General features: G+C 38.9%; 1 protein-coding gene across 3 annotated transcripts in view; it reads left to right on the forward strand.

The window, feature by feature from the left end:
* IBTK (inhibitor of Bruton agammaglobulinemia tyrosine kinase) overlaps positions 1–22,123 on the forward strand; it is a 50,869-nt gene extending 28,746 nt beyond the window's left edge. The window contains exons 20-28 of one of the 3 annotated variants that reach the window (XM_009708274.1): positions 126–238; positions 899–1,047; positions 1,793–1,956; positions 3,763–3,855; positions 5,023–5,181; positions 10,735–10,887; positions 19,084–19,152; positions 19,257–19,389; positions 21,830–22,123. In XM_009708274.1, coding sequence (XP_009706576.1) covers positions 126–238; positions 899–1,047; positions 1,793–1,956; positions 3,763–3,855; positions 5,023–5,181; positions 10,735–10,887; positions 19,084–19,152; positions 19,257–19,389; positions 21,830–21,955 — 1,159 coding nt within the window. In that variant the 3' untranslated portion in view covers positions 21,956–22,123. The remainder of the gene's footprint in view (positions 1–125; positions 239–898; positions 1,048–1,792; positions 1,957–3,762; positions 3,856–5,022; positions 5,182–10,734; positions 10,888–19,083; positions 19,153–19,256; positions 19,390–21,829) is intronic. The other 2 variants (XM_009708275.1, XM_009708276.1) reach the window with 2 other exon arrangements.
* Positions 22,124–24,589: the final 2,466 nt, after the last annotated feature.

Below are 24,589 nucleotides of genomic sequence, written 5' to 3' on the forward strand. Positions count from 1 at the left end.
GCTGCTAGAAGTATAGCCAGCCGCTGCTGCTGACTGAAGAACTTGACATTGATACCGATAGTTCTGAGGCTCAGTTTCGTTGGCTTTAATCCATCTTGGGTTTTTTGTTTGTTTGTTCTTAATAGGGAAGCCCTTTTCAAAAAAGCAAAAACTAAGTCAAAAAAGAAGCCACGAAAACGGTCCGACAGCTCTGGAGGATATAATCTATCAGATATTATTCAGAGTCCAGCCTCTACAGGTCAGTGGGAAAGAGGTTCCTTTCAGGTATTAAAAACAGAACATAAAGTTTAATACGCAATGCAATGTGATTTCTATACTTCAATAAGGAAATCTTGCAAAGATTATTTCTTTTCTAGTGAACACAATAGTTGAATGTGAATAGTGAATTCTTAAGTTTTGTTGGAAAGGATGTCGTGCCCGAAGTTCAGATTCTGTCAAAGCATGTATTTTATCAAATAAAGTTAATGGACATTTTCCCATGTGGTTTTAGTAAGTGGAACATTTCTGCTAATGTTTTGGTGTTTTGGGTTTGGTTTTTTGTTTGTTTTCCTGGAATATAAAAAATAAATTGGTCACTGTTTATTGAAAAGATAGTGGAAGCTTTCATTTTCAACAGTAAAGAGTCAGTGTTACTTCCTAAAACTGTATTTACACTAAAACTGTATCCTAAAACTATTGTGAGACAGCAAAAGAAAACTGGGAGTGATCTTATTCTGAAAAAATATTTAAGGTAGTCTTAAATTTGCTTATACTTATTACAGTCTAGTATACTGGACTAGGTAAACTTCTGGTTATTTTGTATTCATCATTCAGAGTGAATAACTTTTTTTTTTTTTAAAGCATTGTTTAGTCTGGCTCTCATGATTTAATAGTTCTACTCTCTTTTCTTATTTCTTAGGCTCAGTAAAACTGGATAAAACTAACTCTGTAGAATCACTTCCAGAACTCTTAACATCTGACTCTGAAGGTAGTTATGCAGGAGTGGGCAGCCCCAGAGACTTGCAGTCCCCCGACTTCACTAAAGGATTTCATCCAGAGAGGAGTGAGGTTGGATTTCTTTGTTGCTAGAAATTTATTTTTTTGTGTTTGTATAGTCCATCAAAAGCAGAGTTTGTATTTTGGAGTGTTTCTGAGAAGCTGTTGTCCTCAAAATGAAGTAGACAACTTTAGTTATTGTTTGCCTGATAAAGCAAATAGAAATGAGTATTATTAAATCTTCTAAGAGTTATTTATTCACATGGTACCATAATAAGAATTTTCATATGCTGTAGTGTTCAGAAAATTTAAAACAGAAAGAGCAATTATATAAAGTCTTTATCTACTTCATTTAAAATGCAAAGCAAATCTGAAGTTCAGAAGCAAAAAAAAAAACCAAACAAAAACAGAAGCCAAAAAAACTCCAGGAGAATCCTGCTGTTCTTTGACTACTGTAGTTGGACAGAAGTACGGTCCAGGCTAACTGAGCCATAACTGGCAAAGAGAAATAAGTTTGAGAGAATTGTGCCTATGGTAAGTGTTAAAACTTTAGAAATGAACATCTCCAAGTGAGTTTTCCATTATCAAGATGCATATTTGGACTTAAATGATGCAAGGTGACATGTGAAGCAGGGGAAAAAAAAAGTTACAAATAGCAGATTGATCGGGGATTCACTACGTTATTGGTATTTTTCAGGTATCCTTTAAAATCTTTTCACTTACCAACATCTTGAAAGACATGTGTAGCATCTTTTTTTCTTTTTCATAATGAAAAAATGTGAGAATATTTGTTCAACATTTTTCTGTCTTTTTTTAGATGAAGGACAAAGCGTGCAGTCAGGGTATGAAACCCTCTCAACCTAACAAGGAGATGAAGTCATACAAGGGATCATCAGCATTGACACAATCTGTCCCACAGTCCATTCCCAGTGCCAAAAACAACTCTCCAAGCTCTCCCAATTGGGTAGCAACCAGTTTCAGGTGGAGTAATAGTTGTGATGCCTAGTTAACTTACAGTCACTGTTCTACAGTTGGTAGTGAATGCAAATAGTATTCTGTTTAGACTAAAAAGCTATCTGTTCTTCAAAATGATCATGCATTACTTTATCTGTGAATTAAAGATTTTGGTAGTTTAATAAAGCTGGTACACTTTTTAGTAATTCTTTGAGAAAAGCAATTGCTAGATACTTTTTTTTTTTAAGTGCTACCAGTCTAGAGGTTTTGGTTGGTGGTAGTTTTTTTTTGTTACTTTGTAAAATATGTGGCAGACTTTTTGTAGAATCAGACTGTGCTTGAAGCCATTAGAAGCACCACTGTACTTCGACATTTTTAAGTCATGCCTTTAGACTTAAACAGTCTGTGCAAATCAAAACCACAGGTTTAACTGATACAGTAATAAAAAATTGCTTATTATTATTTATCTGTACCAGTATCTGCATATGAAAAAGGAGCAGTACTGTGATAGACTGAAGTTCTGTCTTGCCTGGTATACTGTTTCTGTCAGTTGTCAATAAATGTAGAAGAGTTTAAGGATTTAGGGAATCGTAGTGATGATTTCCCCCAGTTTTCCCAGGCTCTGTTGGTTTGTGGCAGAAGGACTTTGTTAACATAGGTGATACAGCTGTAGAAATTAAAAGTTGCAACTCTGAAGTGTATTGTTTTGTGAGCAGAGTCCATCAGGAATCTGTGTTTTGGCTTGCTATGTTATTTGTGCAAGCCTAGCCTATGCAGAGAGGGTAACGCATCCCACAACCAACTCGTTGGTCTTTAGACTGGTTGGAAGAAGCCTCACCTTCATCTACTATCTTAAGAGTTCTTTTTGAACATTTTTCAGAGCATTGCATGGAAGGGGAACAAATAAAACCATAGGACTTTGTTGTAATGTTATTGTGCTTTTATGGGTTTCCCTTGTACTCTTTCTTCACTTTTTCTAGTGTTGCTGGTATGATGTCAAGAAAAAGCAGGTAGCACTGTTGTGTAGAATGTTTGAAGGATTAATACTGTAGTGTAGTTGGTTGAAATACTGTGGAGGAGCAGTGACGACAGGATTTGGTGTGACCTCTGGTGGTTAATTCACAAGTTAGTCTGTGGCAGTTGGGTTTATGTAGGGAGAGACACAGGGAGTGCTGCTTATATTTTATTTCAAAGCCTGTCCTTGAACTAGTAGTAACAGCTTAGTTTACAAATACGTTTAAGTACATAGGTTTTAATTTATAGTTTTATGTGAAACTTGGAAATGTCAGTATCTCATTCATGTTCATTTCAGTGAAAGTTTAAAGTTGAGTCATTTATGAAAAAGAAACCGATTCCTAAAGTTTGAGAATGTTACTAGTGTTTGTACAGAGCTCTAACTTTGCAAAGGGTGTTCTGTTTGCCATGTGAAATAATTTTAATCCTGCTCTTCAAAAGAAAGATCTAATTCAACCTTCCTGAAAGCTGTGAGCAATGCCTCTCTAATACTTGGCATGAGCAGTTGACTAATAAATAAGTATCCTGGATTTAGGTATCTAATTTATTTAAAGTAATCATAGTTCACATCTTGTTGTTTCATAGTATAATAAGTCTTGAAAGTATTTTTATAGTGTGCTCTTAAATATGTATATGTATTTATAAAAGTTTTGTCAGAAACATTCTATTTGAGGTTTGCCATAATTGAGGAAACAGACATAAATTATACATCCGGTTACCAATCTTATGTATGATTTAGAGGATTTCAGTGAAGGCTGGAACTGTGGAATGTAAGTAAAAATGAGTGCCTTGTAAGGTAACTTTTTATTTTTCATTTAGCCATGCCAGCCCTCCTGCTATGGATCTCAGAACCATCATGGAAATTGAAGAAAGTATGCAGAAATGTGGAACCACGCCAAAGGCAAATTCTGGGTTGGTAAAAAACCGAAATCTATAAAAGAAAAGTGTGATAGACCAGGCTATTATGAATTTGCTTAGTGGTTCAGGCAGTTCAGAGTTTAAAAAAAGCAGGAGAAAAGTTGTCGTATTTGTTTTTGAACGGCTTTGTTTACTTCAGTTCATTATGGTGTTTTTCTGTGAGCATGCAAAATTTATCCCTTTATTTTACTGTAGCGTTGTTTGGTCAACTACTGCAAAAGCATGTCTTAGCTGTTGAAATGTGAAAGAGCGAGCTAGCAAACTAGTATATTAAATCAGTGGCCTGGTCTCCTGAGCTTTCCTATTTCTGACCAAAAAGAATTAATTCTTGTCTCTAGCACTTTGGAAGTCACTTGTGGACCAGTACTGTAACTGATCCTGAAGTTTGTGTCTTGTCTTGCATTCTCTGATCTCCCCCGGCACCCATGTGTTGATACTGACAGTTCTTCCTCAGACAGAAGCAAGGGTGGTTCTTGCTCGGAGAAGCATCCCAAAAACACAGGGAGCTAAATGTACTTTTTCAGAAAGCAGTGGATTAAACCTAGTGATTCTTAACTGGTGACGTATGGAAGAGAACTGGAGATGACTTTCATGACCTTTGAAGTGTGGCATTCTTGTAAAGGAGAGCTATGACAGGAGTCCTGGAGCCTAGTAAAGGGTTGCTGGCTAGGTAGATTCAGAAGCTGTGAACAAAACAGCCAAGACTCAAGAATCCAAATAACGTAGAAAACAAATTATTACAAATAGAAAAAATGGCTATATGCTGTTATATACATTTCTTATGCATGAATATTTTTGCTTTAAGGGAGCTAAGCTTCTGAGAGTCTCTAAAAAAAAAAAATATCACAAAATCAGAAAACAGTCTTCATCTAGTGGTAGTCCACCTCTTTTGGAGACTTGATTCCTCCTCTGAATGTTTTCATTTGTAGACATCTATGTGAAGAGTGGTTTTATGATACTTTTCTTTCTATCACTCTTGATATTCATTTGTATTCCTTTTGCTCCCCATCCATCCAACCCCCTCCTCCCCTTTTGGCACTCTAGACAAAGTAGTTTGGCCTAGGAAAGAAGTATTTCTCAGTTTAATTTGCAAGATTAAAGGCAAGTCACCTCAAAGGACACTGATCTTACATCTTTTGTCTTTGCAATATCAATTCACAGCAGAATGGTGTCTCATGGATTCAAACTTTCTCAGAAGCAAAGGAAAATGATTGCCCTGGCAGCAAAAGATAATGGATCAGTAACTTGCAGCACGGAGCCTACTACACTAATAACCACACCACCCCCACCTACAAAAGTTGCAAAACTAGGGAATGCATGGTATGTTACAAGTCAAATATAATTTCTTTTTCTTTGGAGGGTTTTCACATTGGGTAGTCTCTTAGAAGTAGTTGCTTAAATAAAAATGGCCTAGGTGCTGTTCATTAAAAAGACTAACATTGACCTATTTGTGTCTACATTTGGTAGTAATCTAGAAATTCAAAGGAGGCAGGGAAATGCAGTGGTTGCAGTTTGACAGTTTGAAATTTTGCTGTAGTGAGTCAGAAGACTGCATCCCATCTGGTTCTTGCCTATGTGTGATGTGGTATTTACAGATGGTATAAAAGTGAAGCATAGAAAAAGAAGGTTGAGCACAAGTTCTGAAACTTAGTCAGGAAGAGGTTACTGAAAACCATTATGAATGCTGTTTTTTCTCTGTCAAAAACATAAAGAAAAATGTCACCCCTTCTTCGGGGAAAGGAGTAGAGCAAAATTGACTGAAGCTGTAGATAACAAAGTTATCTAGGTATCTGGGAGCTGGAGGGAATGACAGGTGCTGCTAAGAGTCCTTATGGTAGAAGGATGCATAATGGGGTTAAAATTACTTTTAATGCTGATAACATGAACATTTAAATTGTGTGTAAATATCACTGTATCACATTTACAGTTGGTATTGGATGAAAGCATAAAGGCATAACTGTAAAAGTTGCAAGCTATGTACACTTAATGTGTTTAATTGCTACAGAATAAATACCTACGTGCATGCTCTTAACTTGAGGTAAATGTTGGGCAGGTCTTCCCCTTTCCCTGTTCAAGAAGGTCTGGACTTTTATTAAAGCTCACTTCTGTACTGTTACCCTAGAAGAATTGTGAGTCAGTCTTCTCTCTAGAAGAATTTGTGCCTCAGTGGGAACAAAGCTTGCTGCATACCCACCACAGTCATTCGATTTTAAATGAAGTCTTTGTTTAGACAATTTAGCTGTTTTAAATGCTATTGTAGTAATATTTCTTTTGTATTGGATAGATTTCAAAGTAAAATAGGAGTCTGTCTTTCAAAGGATAGGTTTATTTTCCACAGTGAGAGCCGTCTCCCTCTTGTGTGTTCTGGTTTTCTTTCCTTTGATCCTTTATATGAGTTGGTTGCTCCTTTCAGAAACGAGCAGTAAGCGTCTGCCTGAATCTTTGCCTTTCTGCTATGTTCCTGTAAGTTCAAAACAGACATGTAGCCTGTTAATTATTTAATGAGTGTAAGGAGAGAAAAAAAATCCCGTCACTAGCTGGCTGAGGAAAAGGCTGCTTCCTGGCAGTAGTTGCTTCCTGAGGAGTGTTCTGGGTCAAAAGGTTTAGGGTAATATCTAAATCTGCTTACTTCTTTGCTCCATATCGTGTATCTCTTACTTCATCTTTTTTCCTTTTTGGATGGATGCTGTTATGATCAGCACCTTGAGTTTGAAGTGCTTTTAGATTTATTTGAGATTTCACATAGGTATGTTGAAATGCTATTATCTTAGTTTAAGACCATAGTAATAACAGTAATATGCCAGAACATAACAATGATAAAATAGAGCTGGTGTTCAAAGAATTTATCAGTAATGTATGGGAAAAACTGTGACGGTGTGTCCTAATCATCCCAAAATCAGGCATTATAAATTAGATCATAATTGTTTCTAAAATGGTATTCTACTTCCAGTTATGACACCAGAACAAGCTTTGCTTCTCTAGTGGATGCCATGCAGTACATTCAGCCTTATGCTTAAAGGGCTTTAGTTTTTTACAGGGCCTGTCAAGGATCATGTCAGTCTGATCTGAAATGGGCAGCGAATGTGGCATGTGTGTGGCATGATGTGTCCTTCAAGTAGTGATTCTGGCAGTGGTGGCTGGGATTCCTCTGAGGGTCAGTGAAAGCAGGACAAGACATATTGCTTGTAGGCATCTGTGTATGATGAACTGATTATAACTTTAAAAAAAAAAAAGTTATATGCTATGTATTTCTAGTATCCAGCTTAGAAGCTATAGAGGTAGGTTACTGCTTAAGATGTCCTGGTTTTAAAAATATCCAGCACACGATGTTTCAAGTGAGTCTTAAGGAAACGTTGAATTCTTTTGTTTTGATTTATACAAGCAAGACTCAAATATCTGTCTTCACTGGTGTAGGCACTTCACAGGTATTTTCAACTGGTCATCTTAAATATCATCAGTTAATTTTCTTTCTTGTTTTACTAGCCATTTTCAAACTGCAGTTTTATATACTTGTCTCTGACAGACTTTGGTTATCAAGGGAAGGGGCTATAAGAACTCCTCAGCAGGAGGATGTTTGTACACAGCATCTGTCTTTCTCCAGCCTAGTCTTTTCCTTCTCCCCTTCATACACAACTTTCAGGTACAACAAAGCCTGAAGCAGGTTTTGGAGGACATTGCTTATCTAGTTATCTGGGCTTCTTCAGAAGAGGTTTTTGTTGGTGCCTGAAGTCCAGTTTTTCAGTGTAAGATAAATGACTCTTTAGAAGTATTTGTACTGGTTGACTGAAGTATTTAAGCTAGATGCCTCTAGCTAGTTAAATGATTTACTTATTAATACGGGAAAGAAAATGTTAAGAGAAGCTCTGATAAAAGACATAAAAATATGGGGCATAACTTCCTTGATGTGACATCTGAATAGTTTGACTATTCATGCTACTCGTCTACTCTCTGATAGATAATTCTTTACCTTTTGGGTGCTATTTAAACTACCAGCTGCCTATGAATTTTTCCTTGCCTTTGAAAAGCAAGTGTGGACTAATTTTTTTGAATATGCTTAGATAACTGTCTTCAGAAAATATATTGTGCTCTTAAGGTTCTGATTAAACAGTTTTTGAAAGTAGCTGGGCTCTACTGTGTTACACAAACCATCTTAAGTGGAAAGGCCAGGGTATACTTCAGGAGGATGGAATCCAATCTAGTGCTGATGTGGTCACCACGTATGATTCTGTACATTCCTCTGGCTGCTGATCTGGAAAATGCTGGTAGCTCAAGAGTTCAAGAGAAGAACCAGTGGGAGGTATATGAATATTTAAAGTTATGCCTAGCTGCTGGAAGAGAGCATTTGTTGAATAAAGTTTAAGCTGCTTTAGGCAAGCCATCAATTACTTGATTGCTCCTGCTAGTTGTTCAGAGTATTTTTGTATGTAAGGTAGAAAGGTAAGTGTTACTCATCTGCTCTAATATTATATTTGCAAAGTTATATTCTATAAATTCGCAGTGGACTGTTGGAGTGCATTTGGCAATGGATTGAGCTTTCCACGCATGCAATGCAGTCAAAGCCATAGAACTTGTGTTCCAATGAAATAAGATATTCATCTTGGATGTGCAGTGAGCGCTCTTGCCAGAAGGGTGTGGGACCTTCCAGCTCTTTTTTGGTTGACTAAAAGACAGAGTCTTCATACACAATGTCCTACCTTTTCCACCAAAAGAAACCTCCAGTGTCATAGTTTTTGGGGGACTGAACCAATGTTTCTTCTTTTGAAGAAGAGTGGAAATTAGAAAGGGGCAGGGGAGGGAAATCACACTAATACTTTGAGAGTATGTAATGCAAGAAGCTAGGTGTTAACTTTAGTAGTTCTCCAAACCTACTTTGATCGAAGGAGGGGGGTGGTGTTTATTTGGTTTTGGTCTTTTTAGGCTCAGGAGAGCCTATGGCTTTTCAGGAGTGGAGGCATAAAGAAACTTGAAGTCTCTCTTGAGAATTAACAATTGTATATTTTAACGTCTAGGTTGTCAGTTTGTCAGTATTCCAGCTTATATTGAAACATCAACAGCTGTTTTGAAACTTAATGCTTTGATGTTTTGCAGTTACAGCTTAGAGAAACTTAGTCATATTCCACTTTTTTAAAAAGATGTGTGAATTAGTTTTTCAAATGCTACAAACTAGATAGAAATGACAATGCATCAGGCAGGACAAGCTGAAATTTTGAGTTGTCACTGTTAGGAAAATTAGTACCAGTTTAAACCAAACCATTTTAAGCCACTGGTAAATAGATCCACAACCTGAGAATGCTGAGGGTTGAGGTTTTGTTTGGGGAGTTGTTTTGGGGTTTGAGTTGTTTTGTTTGTTTTTTTTTTTTTTTCTGGTGCTGTGTTGCAAGTAGATTGAACTGATTGCAGTGCAGAATTCTCATGAAAATGGGTAGGCTACTTACTGTTAGTAGCAGAAGAAACTTCTGTGACAGCAGAACCCAAGGCAACCATTTGCCTACTTGGTAGAATAGGTTTGGAAGTTCTGAGTAGGTTAGTAGAATAGGTTTGGAAGTTCTGGTCAAATACTTGCCCAGACTCTTATGTGCCAGCTGGTGGTAGGAGTAGAGGATGTGCAGAATGACTCTGAGCCTGTGCATCTGGAGATTCCCATTCTACTTTCTATGCCTTCTGTGTTGCTCATGCAACGTTAACCAAAAAATAAATCAAACTTAAGCCCAGGTGGCCTAGCGTGAGGTTCAGACATCATATGTAACTTTCAGATGCTTTTGCTGTAAGATTTCAGATACAATGTTGCAATGTTTTAATTCCCTCATGTTTGTTATCTTAAATTGTATAATACTTAGATATAGTTTGAAAGTCTTTGGCTTCAAATGCTTCCCTCCTTATGATAGCTACACAAACAGTTAGCATTGTATAGAAAGCTTGTTTTACTTACAGTAATGTTTATAATTGATCTCTTATTTCTTTTAATAGATAATGAGCATAGCTATTCTTCCAATATGTATTTTGTGTATTTGAGAATGAGTTGGACTGCTATGCTTACTAAAGTTAAATGTGAGCAAACATATGAAGAATTAATTCCGAAGTCTTGATGGGTAAGGGAAAGACTGATGGTAACTGCCTTGAGTTCTGTAAATAAAGAGGCTTTTGGATCAGACAGTGTTCAGAATAGCTATGATGCTAAATTGCTGTATTTTCATAATGGTTTATTTTTGAAAGAAAATATGCAGGCTCTAGTTCAGCAACAGTGCACGTTATACTTGGGCAAGTAAAAGAAAACAAAACATATCAGTGTTATAAATTTCACTGTGGATTAAGTGATTTATAGAGCCTCCAGCAGGTATAAGTAACTCATTCAATATCTCAGGGAAGAAAGATCAGCTATACTTGACTTTCATGGTGGTAAACTAACAATATTAGAACAGAAGTACTAGAGCATTGTGTGATTTCTGAGAATACTTTTCAAGGAATAAAACTGTTAGAAAAGGTACAGCTTGTGTAAAACAAGGTGTCTGTGAAAATAAAATTGCTTTTTAAGAGGATGGGTTAGGGGGAGAATAGATGGAGAGATGGGTTTTGGATTGTGGTGTGGTTTTTTTTTTTCCTTCTAATGAAAATTCCATATTACTGACTTGTTCTGTTCTCATAGGTAAACATCAGAAAATAAATACCTATTTGACCCAAAGTGACTTATTTTAGCAAATGGGGTCTAGCAGACATAATGGTGAGATACAAAAGCTAAGTAATATTGTATTTTTATTTTTAGTAACTGAAAAGGCCCTCTTTGTTATCTGAATCATGGAACAATATGGAGTCTTGGAAAGTGCAAGTATGAAATGAGTTGTTCTGGGTTTGGTTTGGTTTTGTTTTGTTTTAAAGGTCTTCTTCATTACATTCTGCTTTGCCAAAGTCATTCCGTGATCTTGTAATGGAAGAAGAAAAATGTATGAGTGCGACTAGTTCACCTGATACCGGTATTAAAAGAGCTGGATATAAAGGAACTGAGGATTCATCAGTCCAAAACACCATAAGGTAAGAGAGCAGTCTTTTTCTAATTGATCAACCATTATACAAGAACCACAATACCCTGTTTTAGATTCTGCTGAAATCAGAAAGGATAAAGTTGTCATTTAAAAAAAATAATCCCCTGAACATTCTTTTAATGATTCTGTTAAATAGGGTTTTATGAACAGAATACTCTTAGAAATAGGAAGCTTAAAGGCTAAGGCAATTTAATGCCACTGCTAATATTTTGAAGTTTGAAGTGTTTGTGTCCATATATAGGGACACGTGTGTGTGTACATATACATATATCTGGACATGAACACTTCAGGCTCCAAAAAAAATATATATGTGTGTGTGTTTACATTTGTATAAGTATGTATATATAAAAATGATAAACCTATATTTTCTAGCTTCTGTAGAAATTAGATATTCTTTAGCAGTCAGATATGGTGTGCATGAAACAGCGTTTGCTTAGTAGTACTTCTGCGTAGCCACTGAGTGGATAAAATCAGTTTATTCAAACATAGTTCTGGCATTTCCTGATCTGAGTCGTTTTATAAGCTGACTTAATTGTTTAGGTGCAATTTTTCATGGATTAAGAGGGCTTACTGAAATATTGATGCATTGGTTATATCTAGGTATTGTAATTACTGGGGGACTACAATTCTAAGGACAAAAATAACTTGTTCTGACGTGCATGTGAATTATATGTCTAGTTATTAGACAATATTGCTCTTTAGTCAAATTGTTTTAGCCACAGATGCTCTTGCTTCCTCCAACAAAACCTCTGTTTTGGGTTAAAATAACCATCTAAGCGGAGGAAAGAAATCTCAGCCTTATTCTTGACAGTCTGTATGACTGAATTGTGCACCCACCTGCATCTCTTCCCCCTATCATCAGTAACTTTCAATACTATGTATTTCAAATATATTTACAGTACAGAGGACCTGAAAAATCTTACAGACTTTCCCACCCACCATCTGGAAGCAGTGTAGACCAGCTGCCCCATGGAGGTAGGGGAGCCAGGGGTGACGGTGGGACCAGCTGGGCGGTGGCCTCCCTGGCAAGGGCACAGCCCCACTGTGCCGGAGTGAGGTGAGCAGGGCAGGCTCCGTGCTGGGAACTGGGGTGACCCACAGTCAGTGAGTACAGACAGGTCCAGTGGGATGAGGCAGGGTTGAGGTCAAACCTGCACGTCAAGTCAGGGTCAGGAACAGCAAGGCTGGGCTTGGGCATAGCTGCAGCATGGCTCAAGAACGGCCTAAGACTGAGGGACTGAGCTTAAATGTAACTCCTGAGTAAAGAGGGGGAGCCCTCGTGAAGCTTTGCACAGCTCTTCCTTGCAACTGAAATCTGTTCATAGCAGCCTGACTCAAGTTTGCACAGCTGTGCTGAGGGAAAAGAGTTTGCAGAGCCTGTTGGTGTGCAGGGAACCCTGTCACCCATCACCTTCCAGTTTTTCTTATGAACTCCTGTTTCATCCCCCTCCAAAAACTGTCACCTCCATAAGGAAAAGAAAGTTCTTCTGGACCTCTTGGTTGCTCAGCTTGTATAAAACTGGTGTTTCCCTAGGACAGAAGTAGTATGTGTCTTATTGATAGATAAAGAACAAAATGAGTGTAGAACTATAGGAACATTGTCTGCGGGATGGTGTTAGAGGAGAGAGGTAGGAGGGATTTGGAGAGTGTGTTGATGGGTGGGCATTCTTCAGGAACAGAGGGATAAAGCTGAAGTTATTGTGGTGAGTGGAGATGTAGGGACACGAAGCAGAAGTCTGCAGAAAAACAGGTATCACTAATTTTGTTGCTAGCAAAATAATGAAGCTTTTCATCATATGGGAGATGGCAAGGGCTGGTGATAAGGGAGTTCACACTGGATGCTATTATTATGCTTTGTCACACCTGCTCTGTGATCTTCGTAAAGTCATTTCTTTTCCTTTTGCATTGCTCTGTCTAGTCTGTGCAGTCTGGCCAGTCTGCACGCTCTCAAAGGGGGTTATTTGAGCTGAATCTAGACCTAATATGTTAGCTGTCTGAAAATGATACATTAAGCTAGTGGGAGCCTAGATGACTAGATTGACTATAATCAGTTGGAAAAGATGGCACTTCCAAAGCTATTTCAGGCTGTTTTGAATTGTGACTGAAGATGGTTGTTTCTCTCTATTAGATATAAAGAGCCTAGGTGACTAGTTCATCCATCTGAAAGTTAGGAGTTGAGTTTCTAGTTTGAGGTAATTTTATTCTTTGACTGTACAGTTCCTGCCACAGTAGGCTGTGATTTTTGCCTGTGGCATTCAAGGGCTATTTCTGTGAAGATTAATTATCCACACCTTTACCTATTCCTTTTTAAGGAAAGGAAATTTCATGTGTGTAGAGCATAAGTAATCCTCATCTGTTGATGTCGGACTCACTGATGGGACACTGAAGATAGTTGCATGACTACCGTTCCTGCTTTGTCTTTTTTCTTTGGATAATCTGTGCAGTAATTAAATCGACAATTTTCTTAAGTCTCTGGATGAGGGAATTTTTGATGGTTGCATAAACACCTTCCGTATACTGTCACCTTCCAATTTATGCAATCCAGAAATTTTCTGTAGGTGAACCATGTCACGAATGTGGAGATATGAACTGAACTCAGTCCAGAGGTAGATCAGCCCAAAAGCTGGGCTGTGTGGATGTGGCTGCATTGTTTCCAGGGACAGATCAGCCTTGGGAGTTATGCTGTGCAGCTGTGCCTGTGTAGCTCATAGTCCAAGCTAAAAACATAGGCCTGACATGACTTAACTTTGTTGTGGCAGCCTGGGTTGTCTTCACTGTGATACTCCAGGGAGCAGTGAAGAGTCTTAGTGGAAACAAGTCTTTGTGGCTTCGCGTGGGAATGGCCTAGTTCTGGCATGGCTAATAATGAGCTAATAAGTAGTACATGACTCAAATGGTACAGCAAAACCCAAGAGGTTCTGCAGGAGACCGGGCTTTGTGTTCCTTTTCTGAGAGCGGTCATTAGATGAGGGAGGCACCGGACCTGAACTGGCTTCAAATGAACAAATCCTCAAGAAACCCTGGGGTGCTGAGTGCAGGGACATCTTGGTGGCTGTGCAGGAGTCATGGCAAGTTCAGCCAACTGAGTTAATCAGGTTGGTTCAGTACTAATGATACTTGGCTATTTTGTTTCTGTGCAGAACCGCTTATGTTTCTGCATCAGTCTTTAATTTTCAAGACTTTCAGGTTTCCAAGTTCTATATCTTTGAGGCTTTTTTTCCATTTTTCTGTAAATGCTAGCTAGAACGTTTCCCATCTGTTCCATTTCTCCTAGTTATTTTGATGCCAGCTGAGGAATTAATCTAGCATGTTGAAATATATGCAGTTGATTTAATATCTGGACTGAGTGTCCTACTAGCAAGAAACACAGATGTACATATGTACAAAAAGCTTCAAAATATCTGAACTGCTTCCTACATTTTAAAGCCACATTTAAATTGGGGGAGATGACACAGATATTTAAACTTATCTTTTAATTGATCACTAGAGTGTGCTGTGACACTGGAACTATTAAATCCAGGTTTTGGAAATTTTTGTTGTGGTGGCTTTTTTTTGCTAGTTGTTTCAGTTTTTTCGTTTGTTTGTTTATAAGTCTTACTCTGGAAAGAACTTTTTATCTGTACTGAGACAGGTTTGTTAAGTGTAACAGTCTACTTGGGTTCATTTATAGTAGTGCTGTGAGTTCTTTGGAATGAGAGTGGGAAGAAGAGTGTAGCTGTCAAATGGGCTGGATAGGTGTCGGTTACTGTCAAATGAGCAGGAAGGTAAGCATTATTAAAGCAGGTGGAAAAAGAGATAAAATTGAGAGATGATACCAGAATTAAGGCATTTAGTAAGTTGTACAAACGTGCTCTTATTTAAACAAACCAGCAAGCAAAAACCTGCCTTCATCTCCTCTTCTCCTTCCTTCCTTTTTTCTGGCTCTTTCCTGCTTTTTCTTACGTTATTATCTTTCTTAAGTGCAGTAAAAGCTGGAAGCTGATTTATCTAGACTTCAGCTAAAAAGTAGTCCTCTGCTGTTGAAATCACAGAATAATTTAGATTCTCTAAACCTGCTGAAAATAAGTCAAACTGGATCACATTGCTCAGGGCCTGGTCCAGTTGAGTTGTGACTGCTTCCAAGTATGAAGATACCCCAGACTTTCTGGGCAGCATGTTCCAGTAGATGATCATCCCCATACTGGGATTTATTTTTTGTTCTTTATATCTAACTGGGATCTCCTGTTTTGCAGCTTGTGCATGTTGCCTCTTATTCTATCACTGTGCACCTCTAAGAAGATTCTTGCTGCATCTTTACCCTCCAGTTAGGCAGTTGAAGACAGACATGAGATCTCCCCTTTGCCACCTTCCTTTAGGATTAACAGAACGCAGTTCTTCCTGTTGTCTCCTCCATCCCCTAATCTTGGTGGCCCTCCACTGGACTTGTTCCAGTCTGACAGCTTCCTTCTTGTATTGAGGAGCCCCAAACTGGGTATGATTCTCTGTATGTAGACTAACAAATACAGCATAGATCAGAAGAATCGCTTCCTTTGCCTGGCTACATTCTTGCCTAGTACAGCCCCGTATGCAGTTGGCCACCTTTGCTACAAGGGTACGTGCTGATTCATTTTCGACTTGCTGCCAGCCAGGACACTGCAGGTTCTCTGCAGAGCTGCTTTCTAGCCAGTCAGCCCCAGCCTGTACTGCTGTGTGGGGCTATTCTCTTCCAAATACAGGACTTGGCACTTGCCTTTGAAATGCACAAGTTCTCAGTTGCCCATTTCTCCAGTCTCTTGAGGACCTTCTGAATGGTAGCCTGGCATCCACAATGTGGACTGCTGCACTCTCCCCACCCTCTCCCCATCCATCTGTGGCCTTCCTGAGAGTGCACTCCATTCTACCCAAGACACTAAACAACTGGTCCCACTAGCAGTCCCTGAGGACCGCCACTAGTACTTGGTGATCACAACCCCTGAAGCCCTTCAGTTGAGCACATTTCCCACCTATCTTGTAGTTCATTTACTCGGTCCATATTTTTCAGACTGAATGTAAGGATATGGTAACAGAACGTGTCAAAGGTCTCGCTGAAGCCCAGGAATGTGACATCCACTGCTCTCTGGTTGTCTGCAGAGCCTGTCATCCTATCACAGAAGGCAGTCAGGTTGGTCAGATACAGCTTGCCTTGTGTCATAAATCCATGCTGGCTGTTCCCGGTCATCTTCTTGTCTCACATGTGCTCAGAAATTACTTCCAGAAGGATTTGCTCCACAACCTTCCCCAGGATTGAGGTGAGACTGATCAGTCTATGGTTCCCCATATCCTCCCTCTTGAGAATGGGTATGACATTTAACTTTTTCTAGTCATCAGGAAACCTCTATGGTTGGTTTGTTTTTCTACTTGCTAATATAGAAGCCCTTTCTTTTGTCCTGCACATCCCTCAGTTGTTTCAGCTCCAGCTGAGCATTGGCTCTTACAACTTTATATCTGTACATAGAAATAATATTTTTATTTTCCTCTGGTGTAGACTGTACCTGCTTCCACTGTTTATATATGTCCTTTTTGAATTTGAAGTCCCTGTAGAGTTGGCTGTTCATTCCTGCCAACTTTCTACCATCCTTGCTTCACTTCAGGCACATTGAAATGATCTGGTTTTATGTTTAGAGGAGACTATCTTTGTATATCAGAAATCAGTCCAGATGCTGTTTATATGAAGTGTAGTCATACTCTCTCATTCTTTCCTCTGCAAGGTTAGAGATAATTTTTCGTCTTCTCTCGGAAGATGACCACTGGAAGACTCAATATCAGTTATTCTTCTCTGTGTCTATGACAGTTTAGAGCATTCTTCCTTGAACCTAAGAGACTAAAACTTAAAGGTAGTCCAAATAAGCTTTGTCCAGTGTGGTATATGTTGGCAAAAGTACTTGTTTCAAATAGAAACAACTTTGATTTTTTTCCTAGCCACATACTTCTGAGTCATTGTCATGACGAGTACACCCTGGATTCTCCTTTTTCTCTTCAAGCTGAAAAACTCCTAGCTTATAGCTACTACAGCCTTCATTTCACAGTCTTTTGGTTTGTACTTCTGAATTTCCTTTCCTATTGCTTTGTTCCACAGTTATACTGTTCATTTTTATCCTTTGCTAAATTAATAGCATCTCTTAATATTGTCTGCTGGTTTGAGCTTTGGAGCTTATGGTGTCCACCATGTTAACTTATAAAGAAATATAATTAAGTTAACTTATTCGCTAAAATAATGGTTAACCCTACTGTAAAGTGAGTAAGGAATTAGCTAGGTAGGAGAGGTATGAGAAACTTATTTTTTTAAAAAAAAAGTGGTTATGTGCCTCTTGACTCGGTGTCTTGCAGAATTCCCATATTTGTTTATCACACTTGTCTGACATGACCTGGTACCTTTCTTGAATAAAAAAGGATTCTCTTAAGTTGTCATTGATTTTCCTTTACCGATATATACTAATTTTTCTACCTTTTTTCCATTTTTAACTATTCAACACCTATGGAAAAAGCATTGCATATTATATTAATCAGGTCACAATAAAGGAACTGCAGCTATATTGGATACTCAGTCTGGAGAATGGTACAGCAGATTGGACCACCCTTGCCGTGGATCTGTTGTTTCATGGGTCAGTTCTTTCAAAGCTATGGAATAGTGGTTATCTGGAAGCATCCAGTTTGGAGAGTGACACGTCTTTTGGTTTCCTCTCCATACAGTGTACCGCTGGTTATCCTGTCAGTGTCTGGTATGATCACTATTACTGAAAATGGAGGGGAAGGATCATCTTGACTAACATGAACTGTGCTTTCCCAGTGGAAACACAGAAGCAATATGACTTGGCAGAATATGTATCTGCTGGGTTTGATTCAAGGGAGTGACACTGTAGAAAACCTCTTTTGAAGTCCAGTGTTATACCCTGGCAGCTCTTGCTGCAGATAATTTTTTTTTTTTTTTTTTTTCCCCTGAGCAGTTAAATTTGTATTCGTTCTGTTCTTTGAGTAGTTGGCTGTTTGGTGGGCAAAATTAAGTTTTGTGACAAAGAGCTGGGCATGGTTCATTTAAATGCTGGTTTTTTATGATGGATGTTGCATTTCAGATTTTTTGAGATCTTGCCCTCATTGCTTAGTGGTAGGAATTATGGTTCTTGTTGTCCTTGGAATTGTATTCTGGGGAAAATATTCCAGGCAGACAACTTAGCAGTTACTGGAATTCTCTCAGCTTTCTATAGATCTTTCCTCTTTTCTGAGAGTTTGTGGCCACATACAGAGGATTACCAAAGCCTTACAGCAAACTGAGACTGATTTATTGAAATACCAACACCCTTAGAGTTTTTTTACAGTGCCATGGAATAATTCAAAAATGTGTACTAGCATTTCATAGTATGCTGTAACACTTCTTTAGAGAAATCACAAAAGTTGCCAAAGGTAGGTATTAAATAACGAGAGTAGATCCGTCTCTTCCTACTGATGGAGGATTTTTCTGAGAAATATGCTTGTCTGTTAAGGCGTACAGTATACCAAATGTGACTTCTTTTTGTTGAGAGGTTAACATTTTGCGACTGAATATCTTCCTGTTGGGAACTCCATTGATATTTCAGGGTTTTGTTTCAGTTTTTTTCCCTGATTCTGTTAATTCTAGTTTTATGCTGTTCTTGTAAAGGTAGGAGGTGGTTGCAGGATATGTACTGAAAGTCCATGATTTATTGAGAAAATAATTTACTGGTGCTATTGTAGCACTGGTTCTTTTACATGAAATACTTAATTTGAATACAGGACAGTTGTTTGGTGGTTTGTTTTTTTTAACTTGAAGCAATATTCTTTTGATATTAATTGCAAACATTTATAGTCAGTGCTCAGTTGACTATTTTACATGTAAAAATACTTTTTCCTTTTTTCTTTTTTTTTTTTTTTTAAAAAAAACCCCCACCTTGTTCAAATGCTCAAATGTTAGGAAATGCCAGAATTAACACCCAAGCTGAAAATCCATTAAGTTCAGGTAGTCAGAAATGGGCATCAGTATCTTCTCCAGTCACAGTGTCACACTTAAAGACAAATTCAGCATCAAGTTCTAATGCCTTTCTTCTGGAAAATCCCTGCACATTTGTAATTGCGTACTGTAAGTTGGTAGTGTGCAGTATGATGTAGGAGAATGCTCTGTCAGTGACTTCCACTTTCCTTTCCTGCATTTTTCCAGATGCACCACTAGAAGTAGCGCAGGTCTGGAAGACCATGTTCTAGATTCTCCACAGCTGGAGAATCATAAGTAAGTTTGACAGTCGCTTAGATTCTGGAGCTTGTTTTCTGTGTGTTGTGCTGACCTTGTTCTTGATGTTGCCTTATAATGTCGTTTGGTTTTTTTTTTTGCAGTCCTTGGTCAGCAGCATCACCAACTAGCTCTCCTGTGATAGCACCTGTCATGTTTTCAGCTATTGTAGAGGAAGAGCTCCAGCAAGAAGCTGCTCTTATTAGGAGCAGAGAAAAACCTTTGGCTTTGATCCAGGTAAAGTGCTAAGTAACTGCAGCTGGGAAGTAACACAAAGAGTTTCCAATGTTTGTTTCAGAGATCAGTTTTTAAGATTAATTATGTATTGGTACACTTAGTATCATTTACATAATATTAAATATCATTTAATAATAACTTCATGTTGCTGTTTGATAAGATAGGCCTGTATTAAAGTCAAATTGACTACTGAGTCCGTGATTAATGCATTCACAGCATCAGAGAATGGTTGAGTTTGGAAGGAACGCCTGGAAGTTGTCTAATCCAAAGCCCTGCTCAGAGCAGCATCAGTTAGAGCAGGTTGCTCAAAGCTGTATCCAGGCAGCTTTTGAATATCTGCAAGGACGGAGACTCTACAGCCTCTCTGGGAAACCTGTTCCAGTGTCTAACCACTCTTACAGTAAAAAAAAAAAGTTTTTTATATTTAAATGCAATTTTCTGTATTTCAGTCTGTGCCATTACCTCTTCTGTCACTGGGCATCACTGAGAAGAGCGTGGCTCAGTTGTCTTTATTCTCTCCCATCAGATATTTAAACACTTTGATAAGATCTCCCTAAGCCTTCCCTTCTCCATGATAAACAACTGCAGTGTGCTCAGTGTCTCCATATGTCAGATGCTCCAAGCTCTTAATCATTTTTGTGTCCCTTCACTGGACTACCTCTGGTATGTCCATATCAGTCTTGTACTGGGGAGTCCAGAAGTGGACCCAGCACTCCAAGTGTGTCTCACCAGTGCTGAGTAGAGGGGAAGGGTCACCTATCTCAATCTGCTGGCAATGCTGTCCCTTGTAGAGCAGAGGAGGCTGTCACTTTTCTTTGCCACATGAGCACATTGCTGGCTAATAGTCAACTTGTCCACCAGGACCCCAGATCCTTCACTTTAAGCTGCTTCCCAGCCTGTCGGTCCCCAGTGTATACTGGTACTTAGTGTTGTCCTTCCCAGGAGCTGGACTTTGCGTTTCCCTTTGAACTTCATGAGGTTCCTCGTAGCCCATTTCTCCAGCGTGTCTGGATCCCTCTGAGTGGCAGCACAACCATCTGGCCTATCGGCCACTCCTTCCTGTTTTGTATTGCCTGCGGCCTTGCTGAGGGTGCATTCTGTCCCATCATCCGAGTAATTAATGAAGACGCTAAACAGTACCAGCCCTAGTCTCAGTATTAGTGCTAGTGACTGGCCTCTAGCTGGACTTTGTGCCACTGATCACAACCGTTTGAGATCACCACTTCAGCCAGTTTTCAGTCTGTCTCACTGTCCATTTATATTGTCTGTACTTAAGCTTGTCCACTTAAGCTCTTGATCTGTACTTAAGCTCTACCACTTTCCTAGGGATCAAGATGAGGGTGACTGGTAAGTAGTCACCTAGATTCTCCTTGCCCTTCTCGAAGGTTGGAACTTCCTTCCAGTCCTCAGGGACCAACCCTTATCACCACAACCTTTCAAAGAATTTTTTTTCTTCTTTTTGAGCATGGGCTGGCAGTCATATTGGCCAGCTCTGATCTCAGGGGCCTGGGATTGCTGAAGGCTGATCTTACCACTAAAGACCAAGATGAAGGTAGCTGTTAGTTCCCCAGTCTTTTCCATGTCCTTTGTCATTCAGCAGTGGGCCTATGTCATCTTTCTGCTCCTGTAGAAGCCTTTCTTATTGCCCTTCATGTCCCTTGCCAGATTCAACTCCAGATGGGCTTTGAATTTCCTAATTCTGTTCCTATGTGCTCAGACAGTGTCTCTGTTTTCCTTCTGGGTCACTTTTCTCTGCTTCCATCTCTTGTATGCTTCCTTTATGTTTGAGTTTTGTCAGGAGCTCTTTTTTCCGTCCGTGCAGGCCTCTTGCGACTCTTGCTTGGCTTCCTGTTCATTGACATGGATCATTCTTGAGCTTGGAGGAGGTGACCCTTAAAATCAACCAGCTGTCCTGGACCCCTCTTCTTTCCAGGGCCAGATCCCATGAATTTTTTCCGAGCAGATCCCTGGACAGATGGATCATAGTCTTCTCTTCTGAAGTCCCAGGTTGTTATCGTGCTATTTGTCTTGTTCCCGTCTGGCAGGAGCCTGAGCTCCAAGCTGTGATTGCCCTTGACCTTCTCATCCCTGACCAGTCCTTTGTTTGTAAGTATGAGATCCAGCAGCGTGTCTCCCTTCATCAGCTCCTTGATCATCTGTGTTAGGAAGTTTACACCAATGCAAACCTCCTGGAGTGCTTGTGCCCTGCTGTGTTGCCTTTCCAGCAGATATCAAGGTGGCTCAAGTTTTCCCATGAGGAGCAGGGCCTGCAAACATGAGGTTTCTTCAAGTTGTCTGAAGAAGGCCTCATCTACTGCATCCTCCTGATGAGGAGGTCTGTAGCAGACGTGCATTCAGGACCAGTAAAGCCAGTTCATAACCGTGGTACTGGTGTAAATGTAGATCTGACACTGACATACATGTTCTTTTTTCCTTCCAGATTGAGGAGTGTGCTATTCAAGACTTATTAATCCACTATGAAGCTTTTGACAACCCTGATGAATTTGTGACTGTTGAAAGGGCTCCACAGGGACCTATGGCAGCACCTATGTGGAACAAGCACTAATTCGTACTCTTCGCAGTCCATGTTGTATGTGCACTTCTGAAGTTCTAATTCGTGTTACAAAAGTAAAATGGGACTGGAAGAGCAGGAATCATGTAATTTTTAACATCAACATTAAAACACTGCACATAATCACTAGGTATTTGTTAGAGAGAATGGAAATAATGTGTTCACTGTGTCCTTTACCCGCAGTATATATTACATATGTTTTGAGAGAATTTCTTGAACAAGACATATTATTAGTAATGTTACATGAAGCTGTAGATTGGAAATGCATTTGCTAATCTTAAATTGTGAGGGTTTTTTGTTAAATTCACAGGTGGCTGAAAAGCGAGTGCTTATTTTGTGAATTAATGTGGAATTGAATGTGCAGAATTATACATCTTTAAAGTGTTTGGTGGGGTATGTTCTTCAGAGCTTTCTGGCAAACTGGGAATATTGGAAAAAGTTTGTGCCTGAACTTCATGTAAAGGTACAGTTTGATAATGCAGTTTTCCTTAAGTTGTGTGTGTGCAAGTGCTGGTTCTCTGATTGTTGCAGCCAGTACTTCTTACTGTCATGCTCCACGATGAACCTGGACGCTGTCCCTAAGTGCCCTGCCATTGCCTGCTCTCGGTTCAGTTGTGCATGTTTTTTCACTGTTGTGAGGCTGGCCTTTGCACAGTCAGCTCTGTTGTGAAGTAAAGCACACAGTTGAATAGAACGTGGTGGCAATTAATTAGCTCATCTGTAGTCTTATTCTGGTAAATATGGTACAGTTTTAGAACCACTGTGTTTAAGGTACAATTCACTTGAAGTGCTGAGGAAATAAAAGATCTATGTGTTCATTGTTAAAGCTCTAGGGATGAATGCTTGACTGGAATTTGCAAACACCTAACCTTCAAAAATTATCATAGGTGGCTTTCAGTATTGTGTGTTCCAAAGTTCTCTGTGCCTGGTTTAAACAAATTTATATATATATATAAAAAGTAAAAAAAAAAAAAGTAGCCTTATCTGCAATATTCTGTCTAGTTTGTTTGTATAGGTGTGTTTGAACTTGTACTTTTTCAGTAGTATCAGTACTCAACGAACTCTGGAAAACTGGAATTGAGAGAGCTACGGAAAATGAATGTAGAGAATTGATCACTGTGTGATAAAAGAATCTTGAAAAAACCTATGTAGATATGTCTAATGGTTTGGTCAAACTACACCAAAAAAATCCCCCACAAAAATTGTAAACAAATGCAATAAACCATAAAATCTTGATTTACACAAAGTCAGTATACTTTTATGTGCTTTCTATATATAATCAACACTTTAGGTAACTATAGAGTAATCTAAAAGTATTTCTTTTGTGTATGAAACAAGAGCTGTAGGTGTTTTGAAGATACACAGGCAATGGAAGATGTAGCTTTTACTTCTCTTTTAAATTCTGGTGATTCATTCACTACACTGATGAGAATATTTGCATTAAGTGCTTTACTTGATGCACTGCAGGGCCTTAGGCCTGCTGAAACCGTCCTTCTGATTTAAAAGAAAGCTTATGTACTGTGAGAAATAGCTATAAAAGCAGTGGGCCTTTCCAGGTGTGAACCCAATTTGTTCTCAAATATAAAATTATTGTAAAATTGTTAATTTGCATTTTGGTTTTCTTTGTTTTTTTCAAAATTGTTTAGAATATGCTGTTTAAAATGTCGTTCATTTGACATTATAAGAGGATTTGTGCTTCCACCGTGCCAAGGAGCGTGACTGCTTTTAAGGTCTGGGTCTATTGTCGCGGCTTGTTTGTGCTTCATCACTGGTTTTAGTTAACATTCACAAACAAAAGTGAGGAATGATCAGTGTGCCACTCTTTTGAAATTGAGAAGGTTTTTAAACGGTTGTGTTAGAACACCTTAAAGTTAATGTTAAAATGTGTCACAGAAAGCTGTGTAAACTTACAGATTCCATTTTTATTTATCTTCCTTAAAACTTGGAAATTAACAGAGTTTAAAATGTCTGAAGCATACTTAAATTTAAATTATAGTGGAAACAGAAACAAAGGTTTCTAAATCCTTGGATACACTCTGGCGATGGATAGCTTATGGTACACATGAAAACCCAAACAAAAATCCAGACCAAGGCAATTTCATCAACAGATGTAAATGTCTTTATGTGGAAGTGGTACAACTTTAAATTGTCTTCAGTTGCATTCTTTGCTTTGATAAAAACTATTGTTTCCCAGTATTAATGTGAGGTCAGTGTATAGTTTTTGTATAGAGCTGACAATTGCATCATCATCAAGACTGAAAGCAGCCTCTGGAGATTGCCCAGTCCAACTCCTCTTGCTCGAGCAGGTTTCTTAGGCCCTCTCCACTCAGATTTTGAGTGTCTCCAAGGACAGAGACTCCACAAGCTGCCTGGGCAACCTGTTCTAGTGCTTGGCCATCCTCACAGTAAAAAGACATTTTTATATTTAAACAGAATAACATTCAAACGATTTTGGTGTCTGTCTGTGTCCCCACCCGTTCAACCCTCCCCTCCTTTTTTTTAAATGCTTACACTAGGGAAATAATACAGAAAATGACTCTTTGAGCTCTTTTGACAATACTCAACTTGAGAAGTTTGTTACTTGTTCTACTATTGAAATCACATTCTGCAGCCCCTCGGCAATCAACT

Source organism: Cariama cristata, unplaced genomic scaffold (genome assembly GCF_000690535.1).
Source record: "Cariama cristata isolate BGI_N322 unplaced genomic scaffold, ASM69053v1 scaffold4049, whole genome shotgun sequence".
Classification (NCBI taxonomy): Eukaryota; Metazoa; Chordata; class Aves; order Cariamiformes; family Cariamidae; genus Cariama; species Cariama cristata.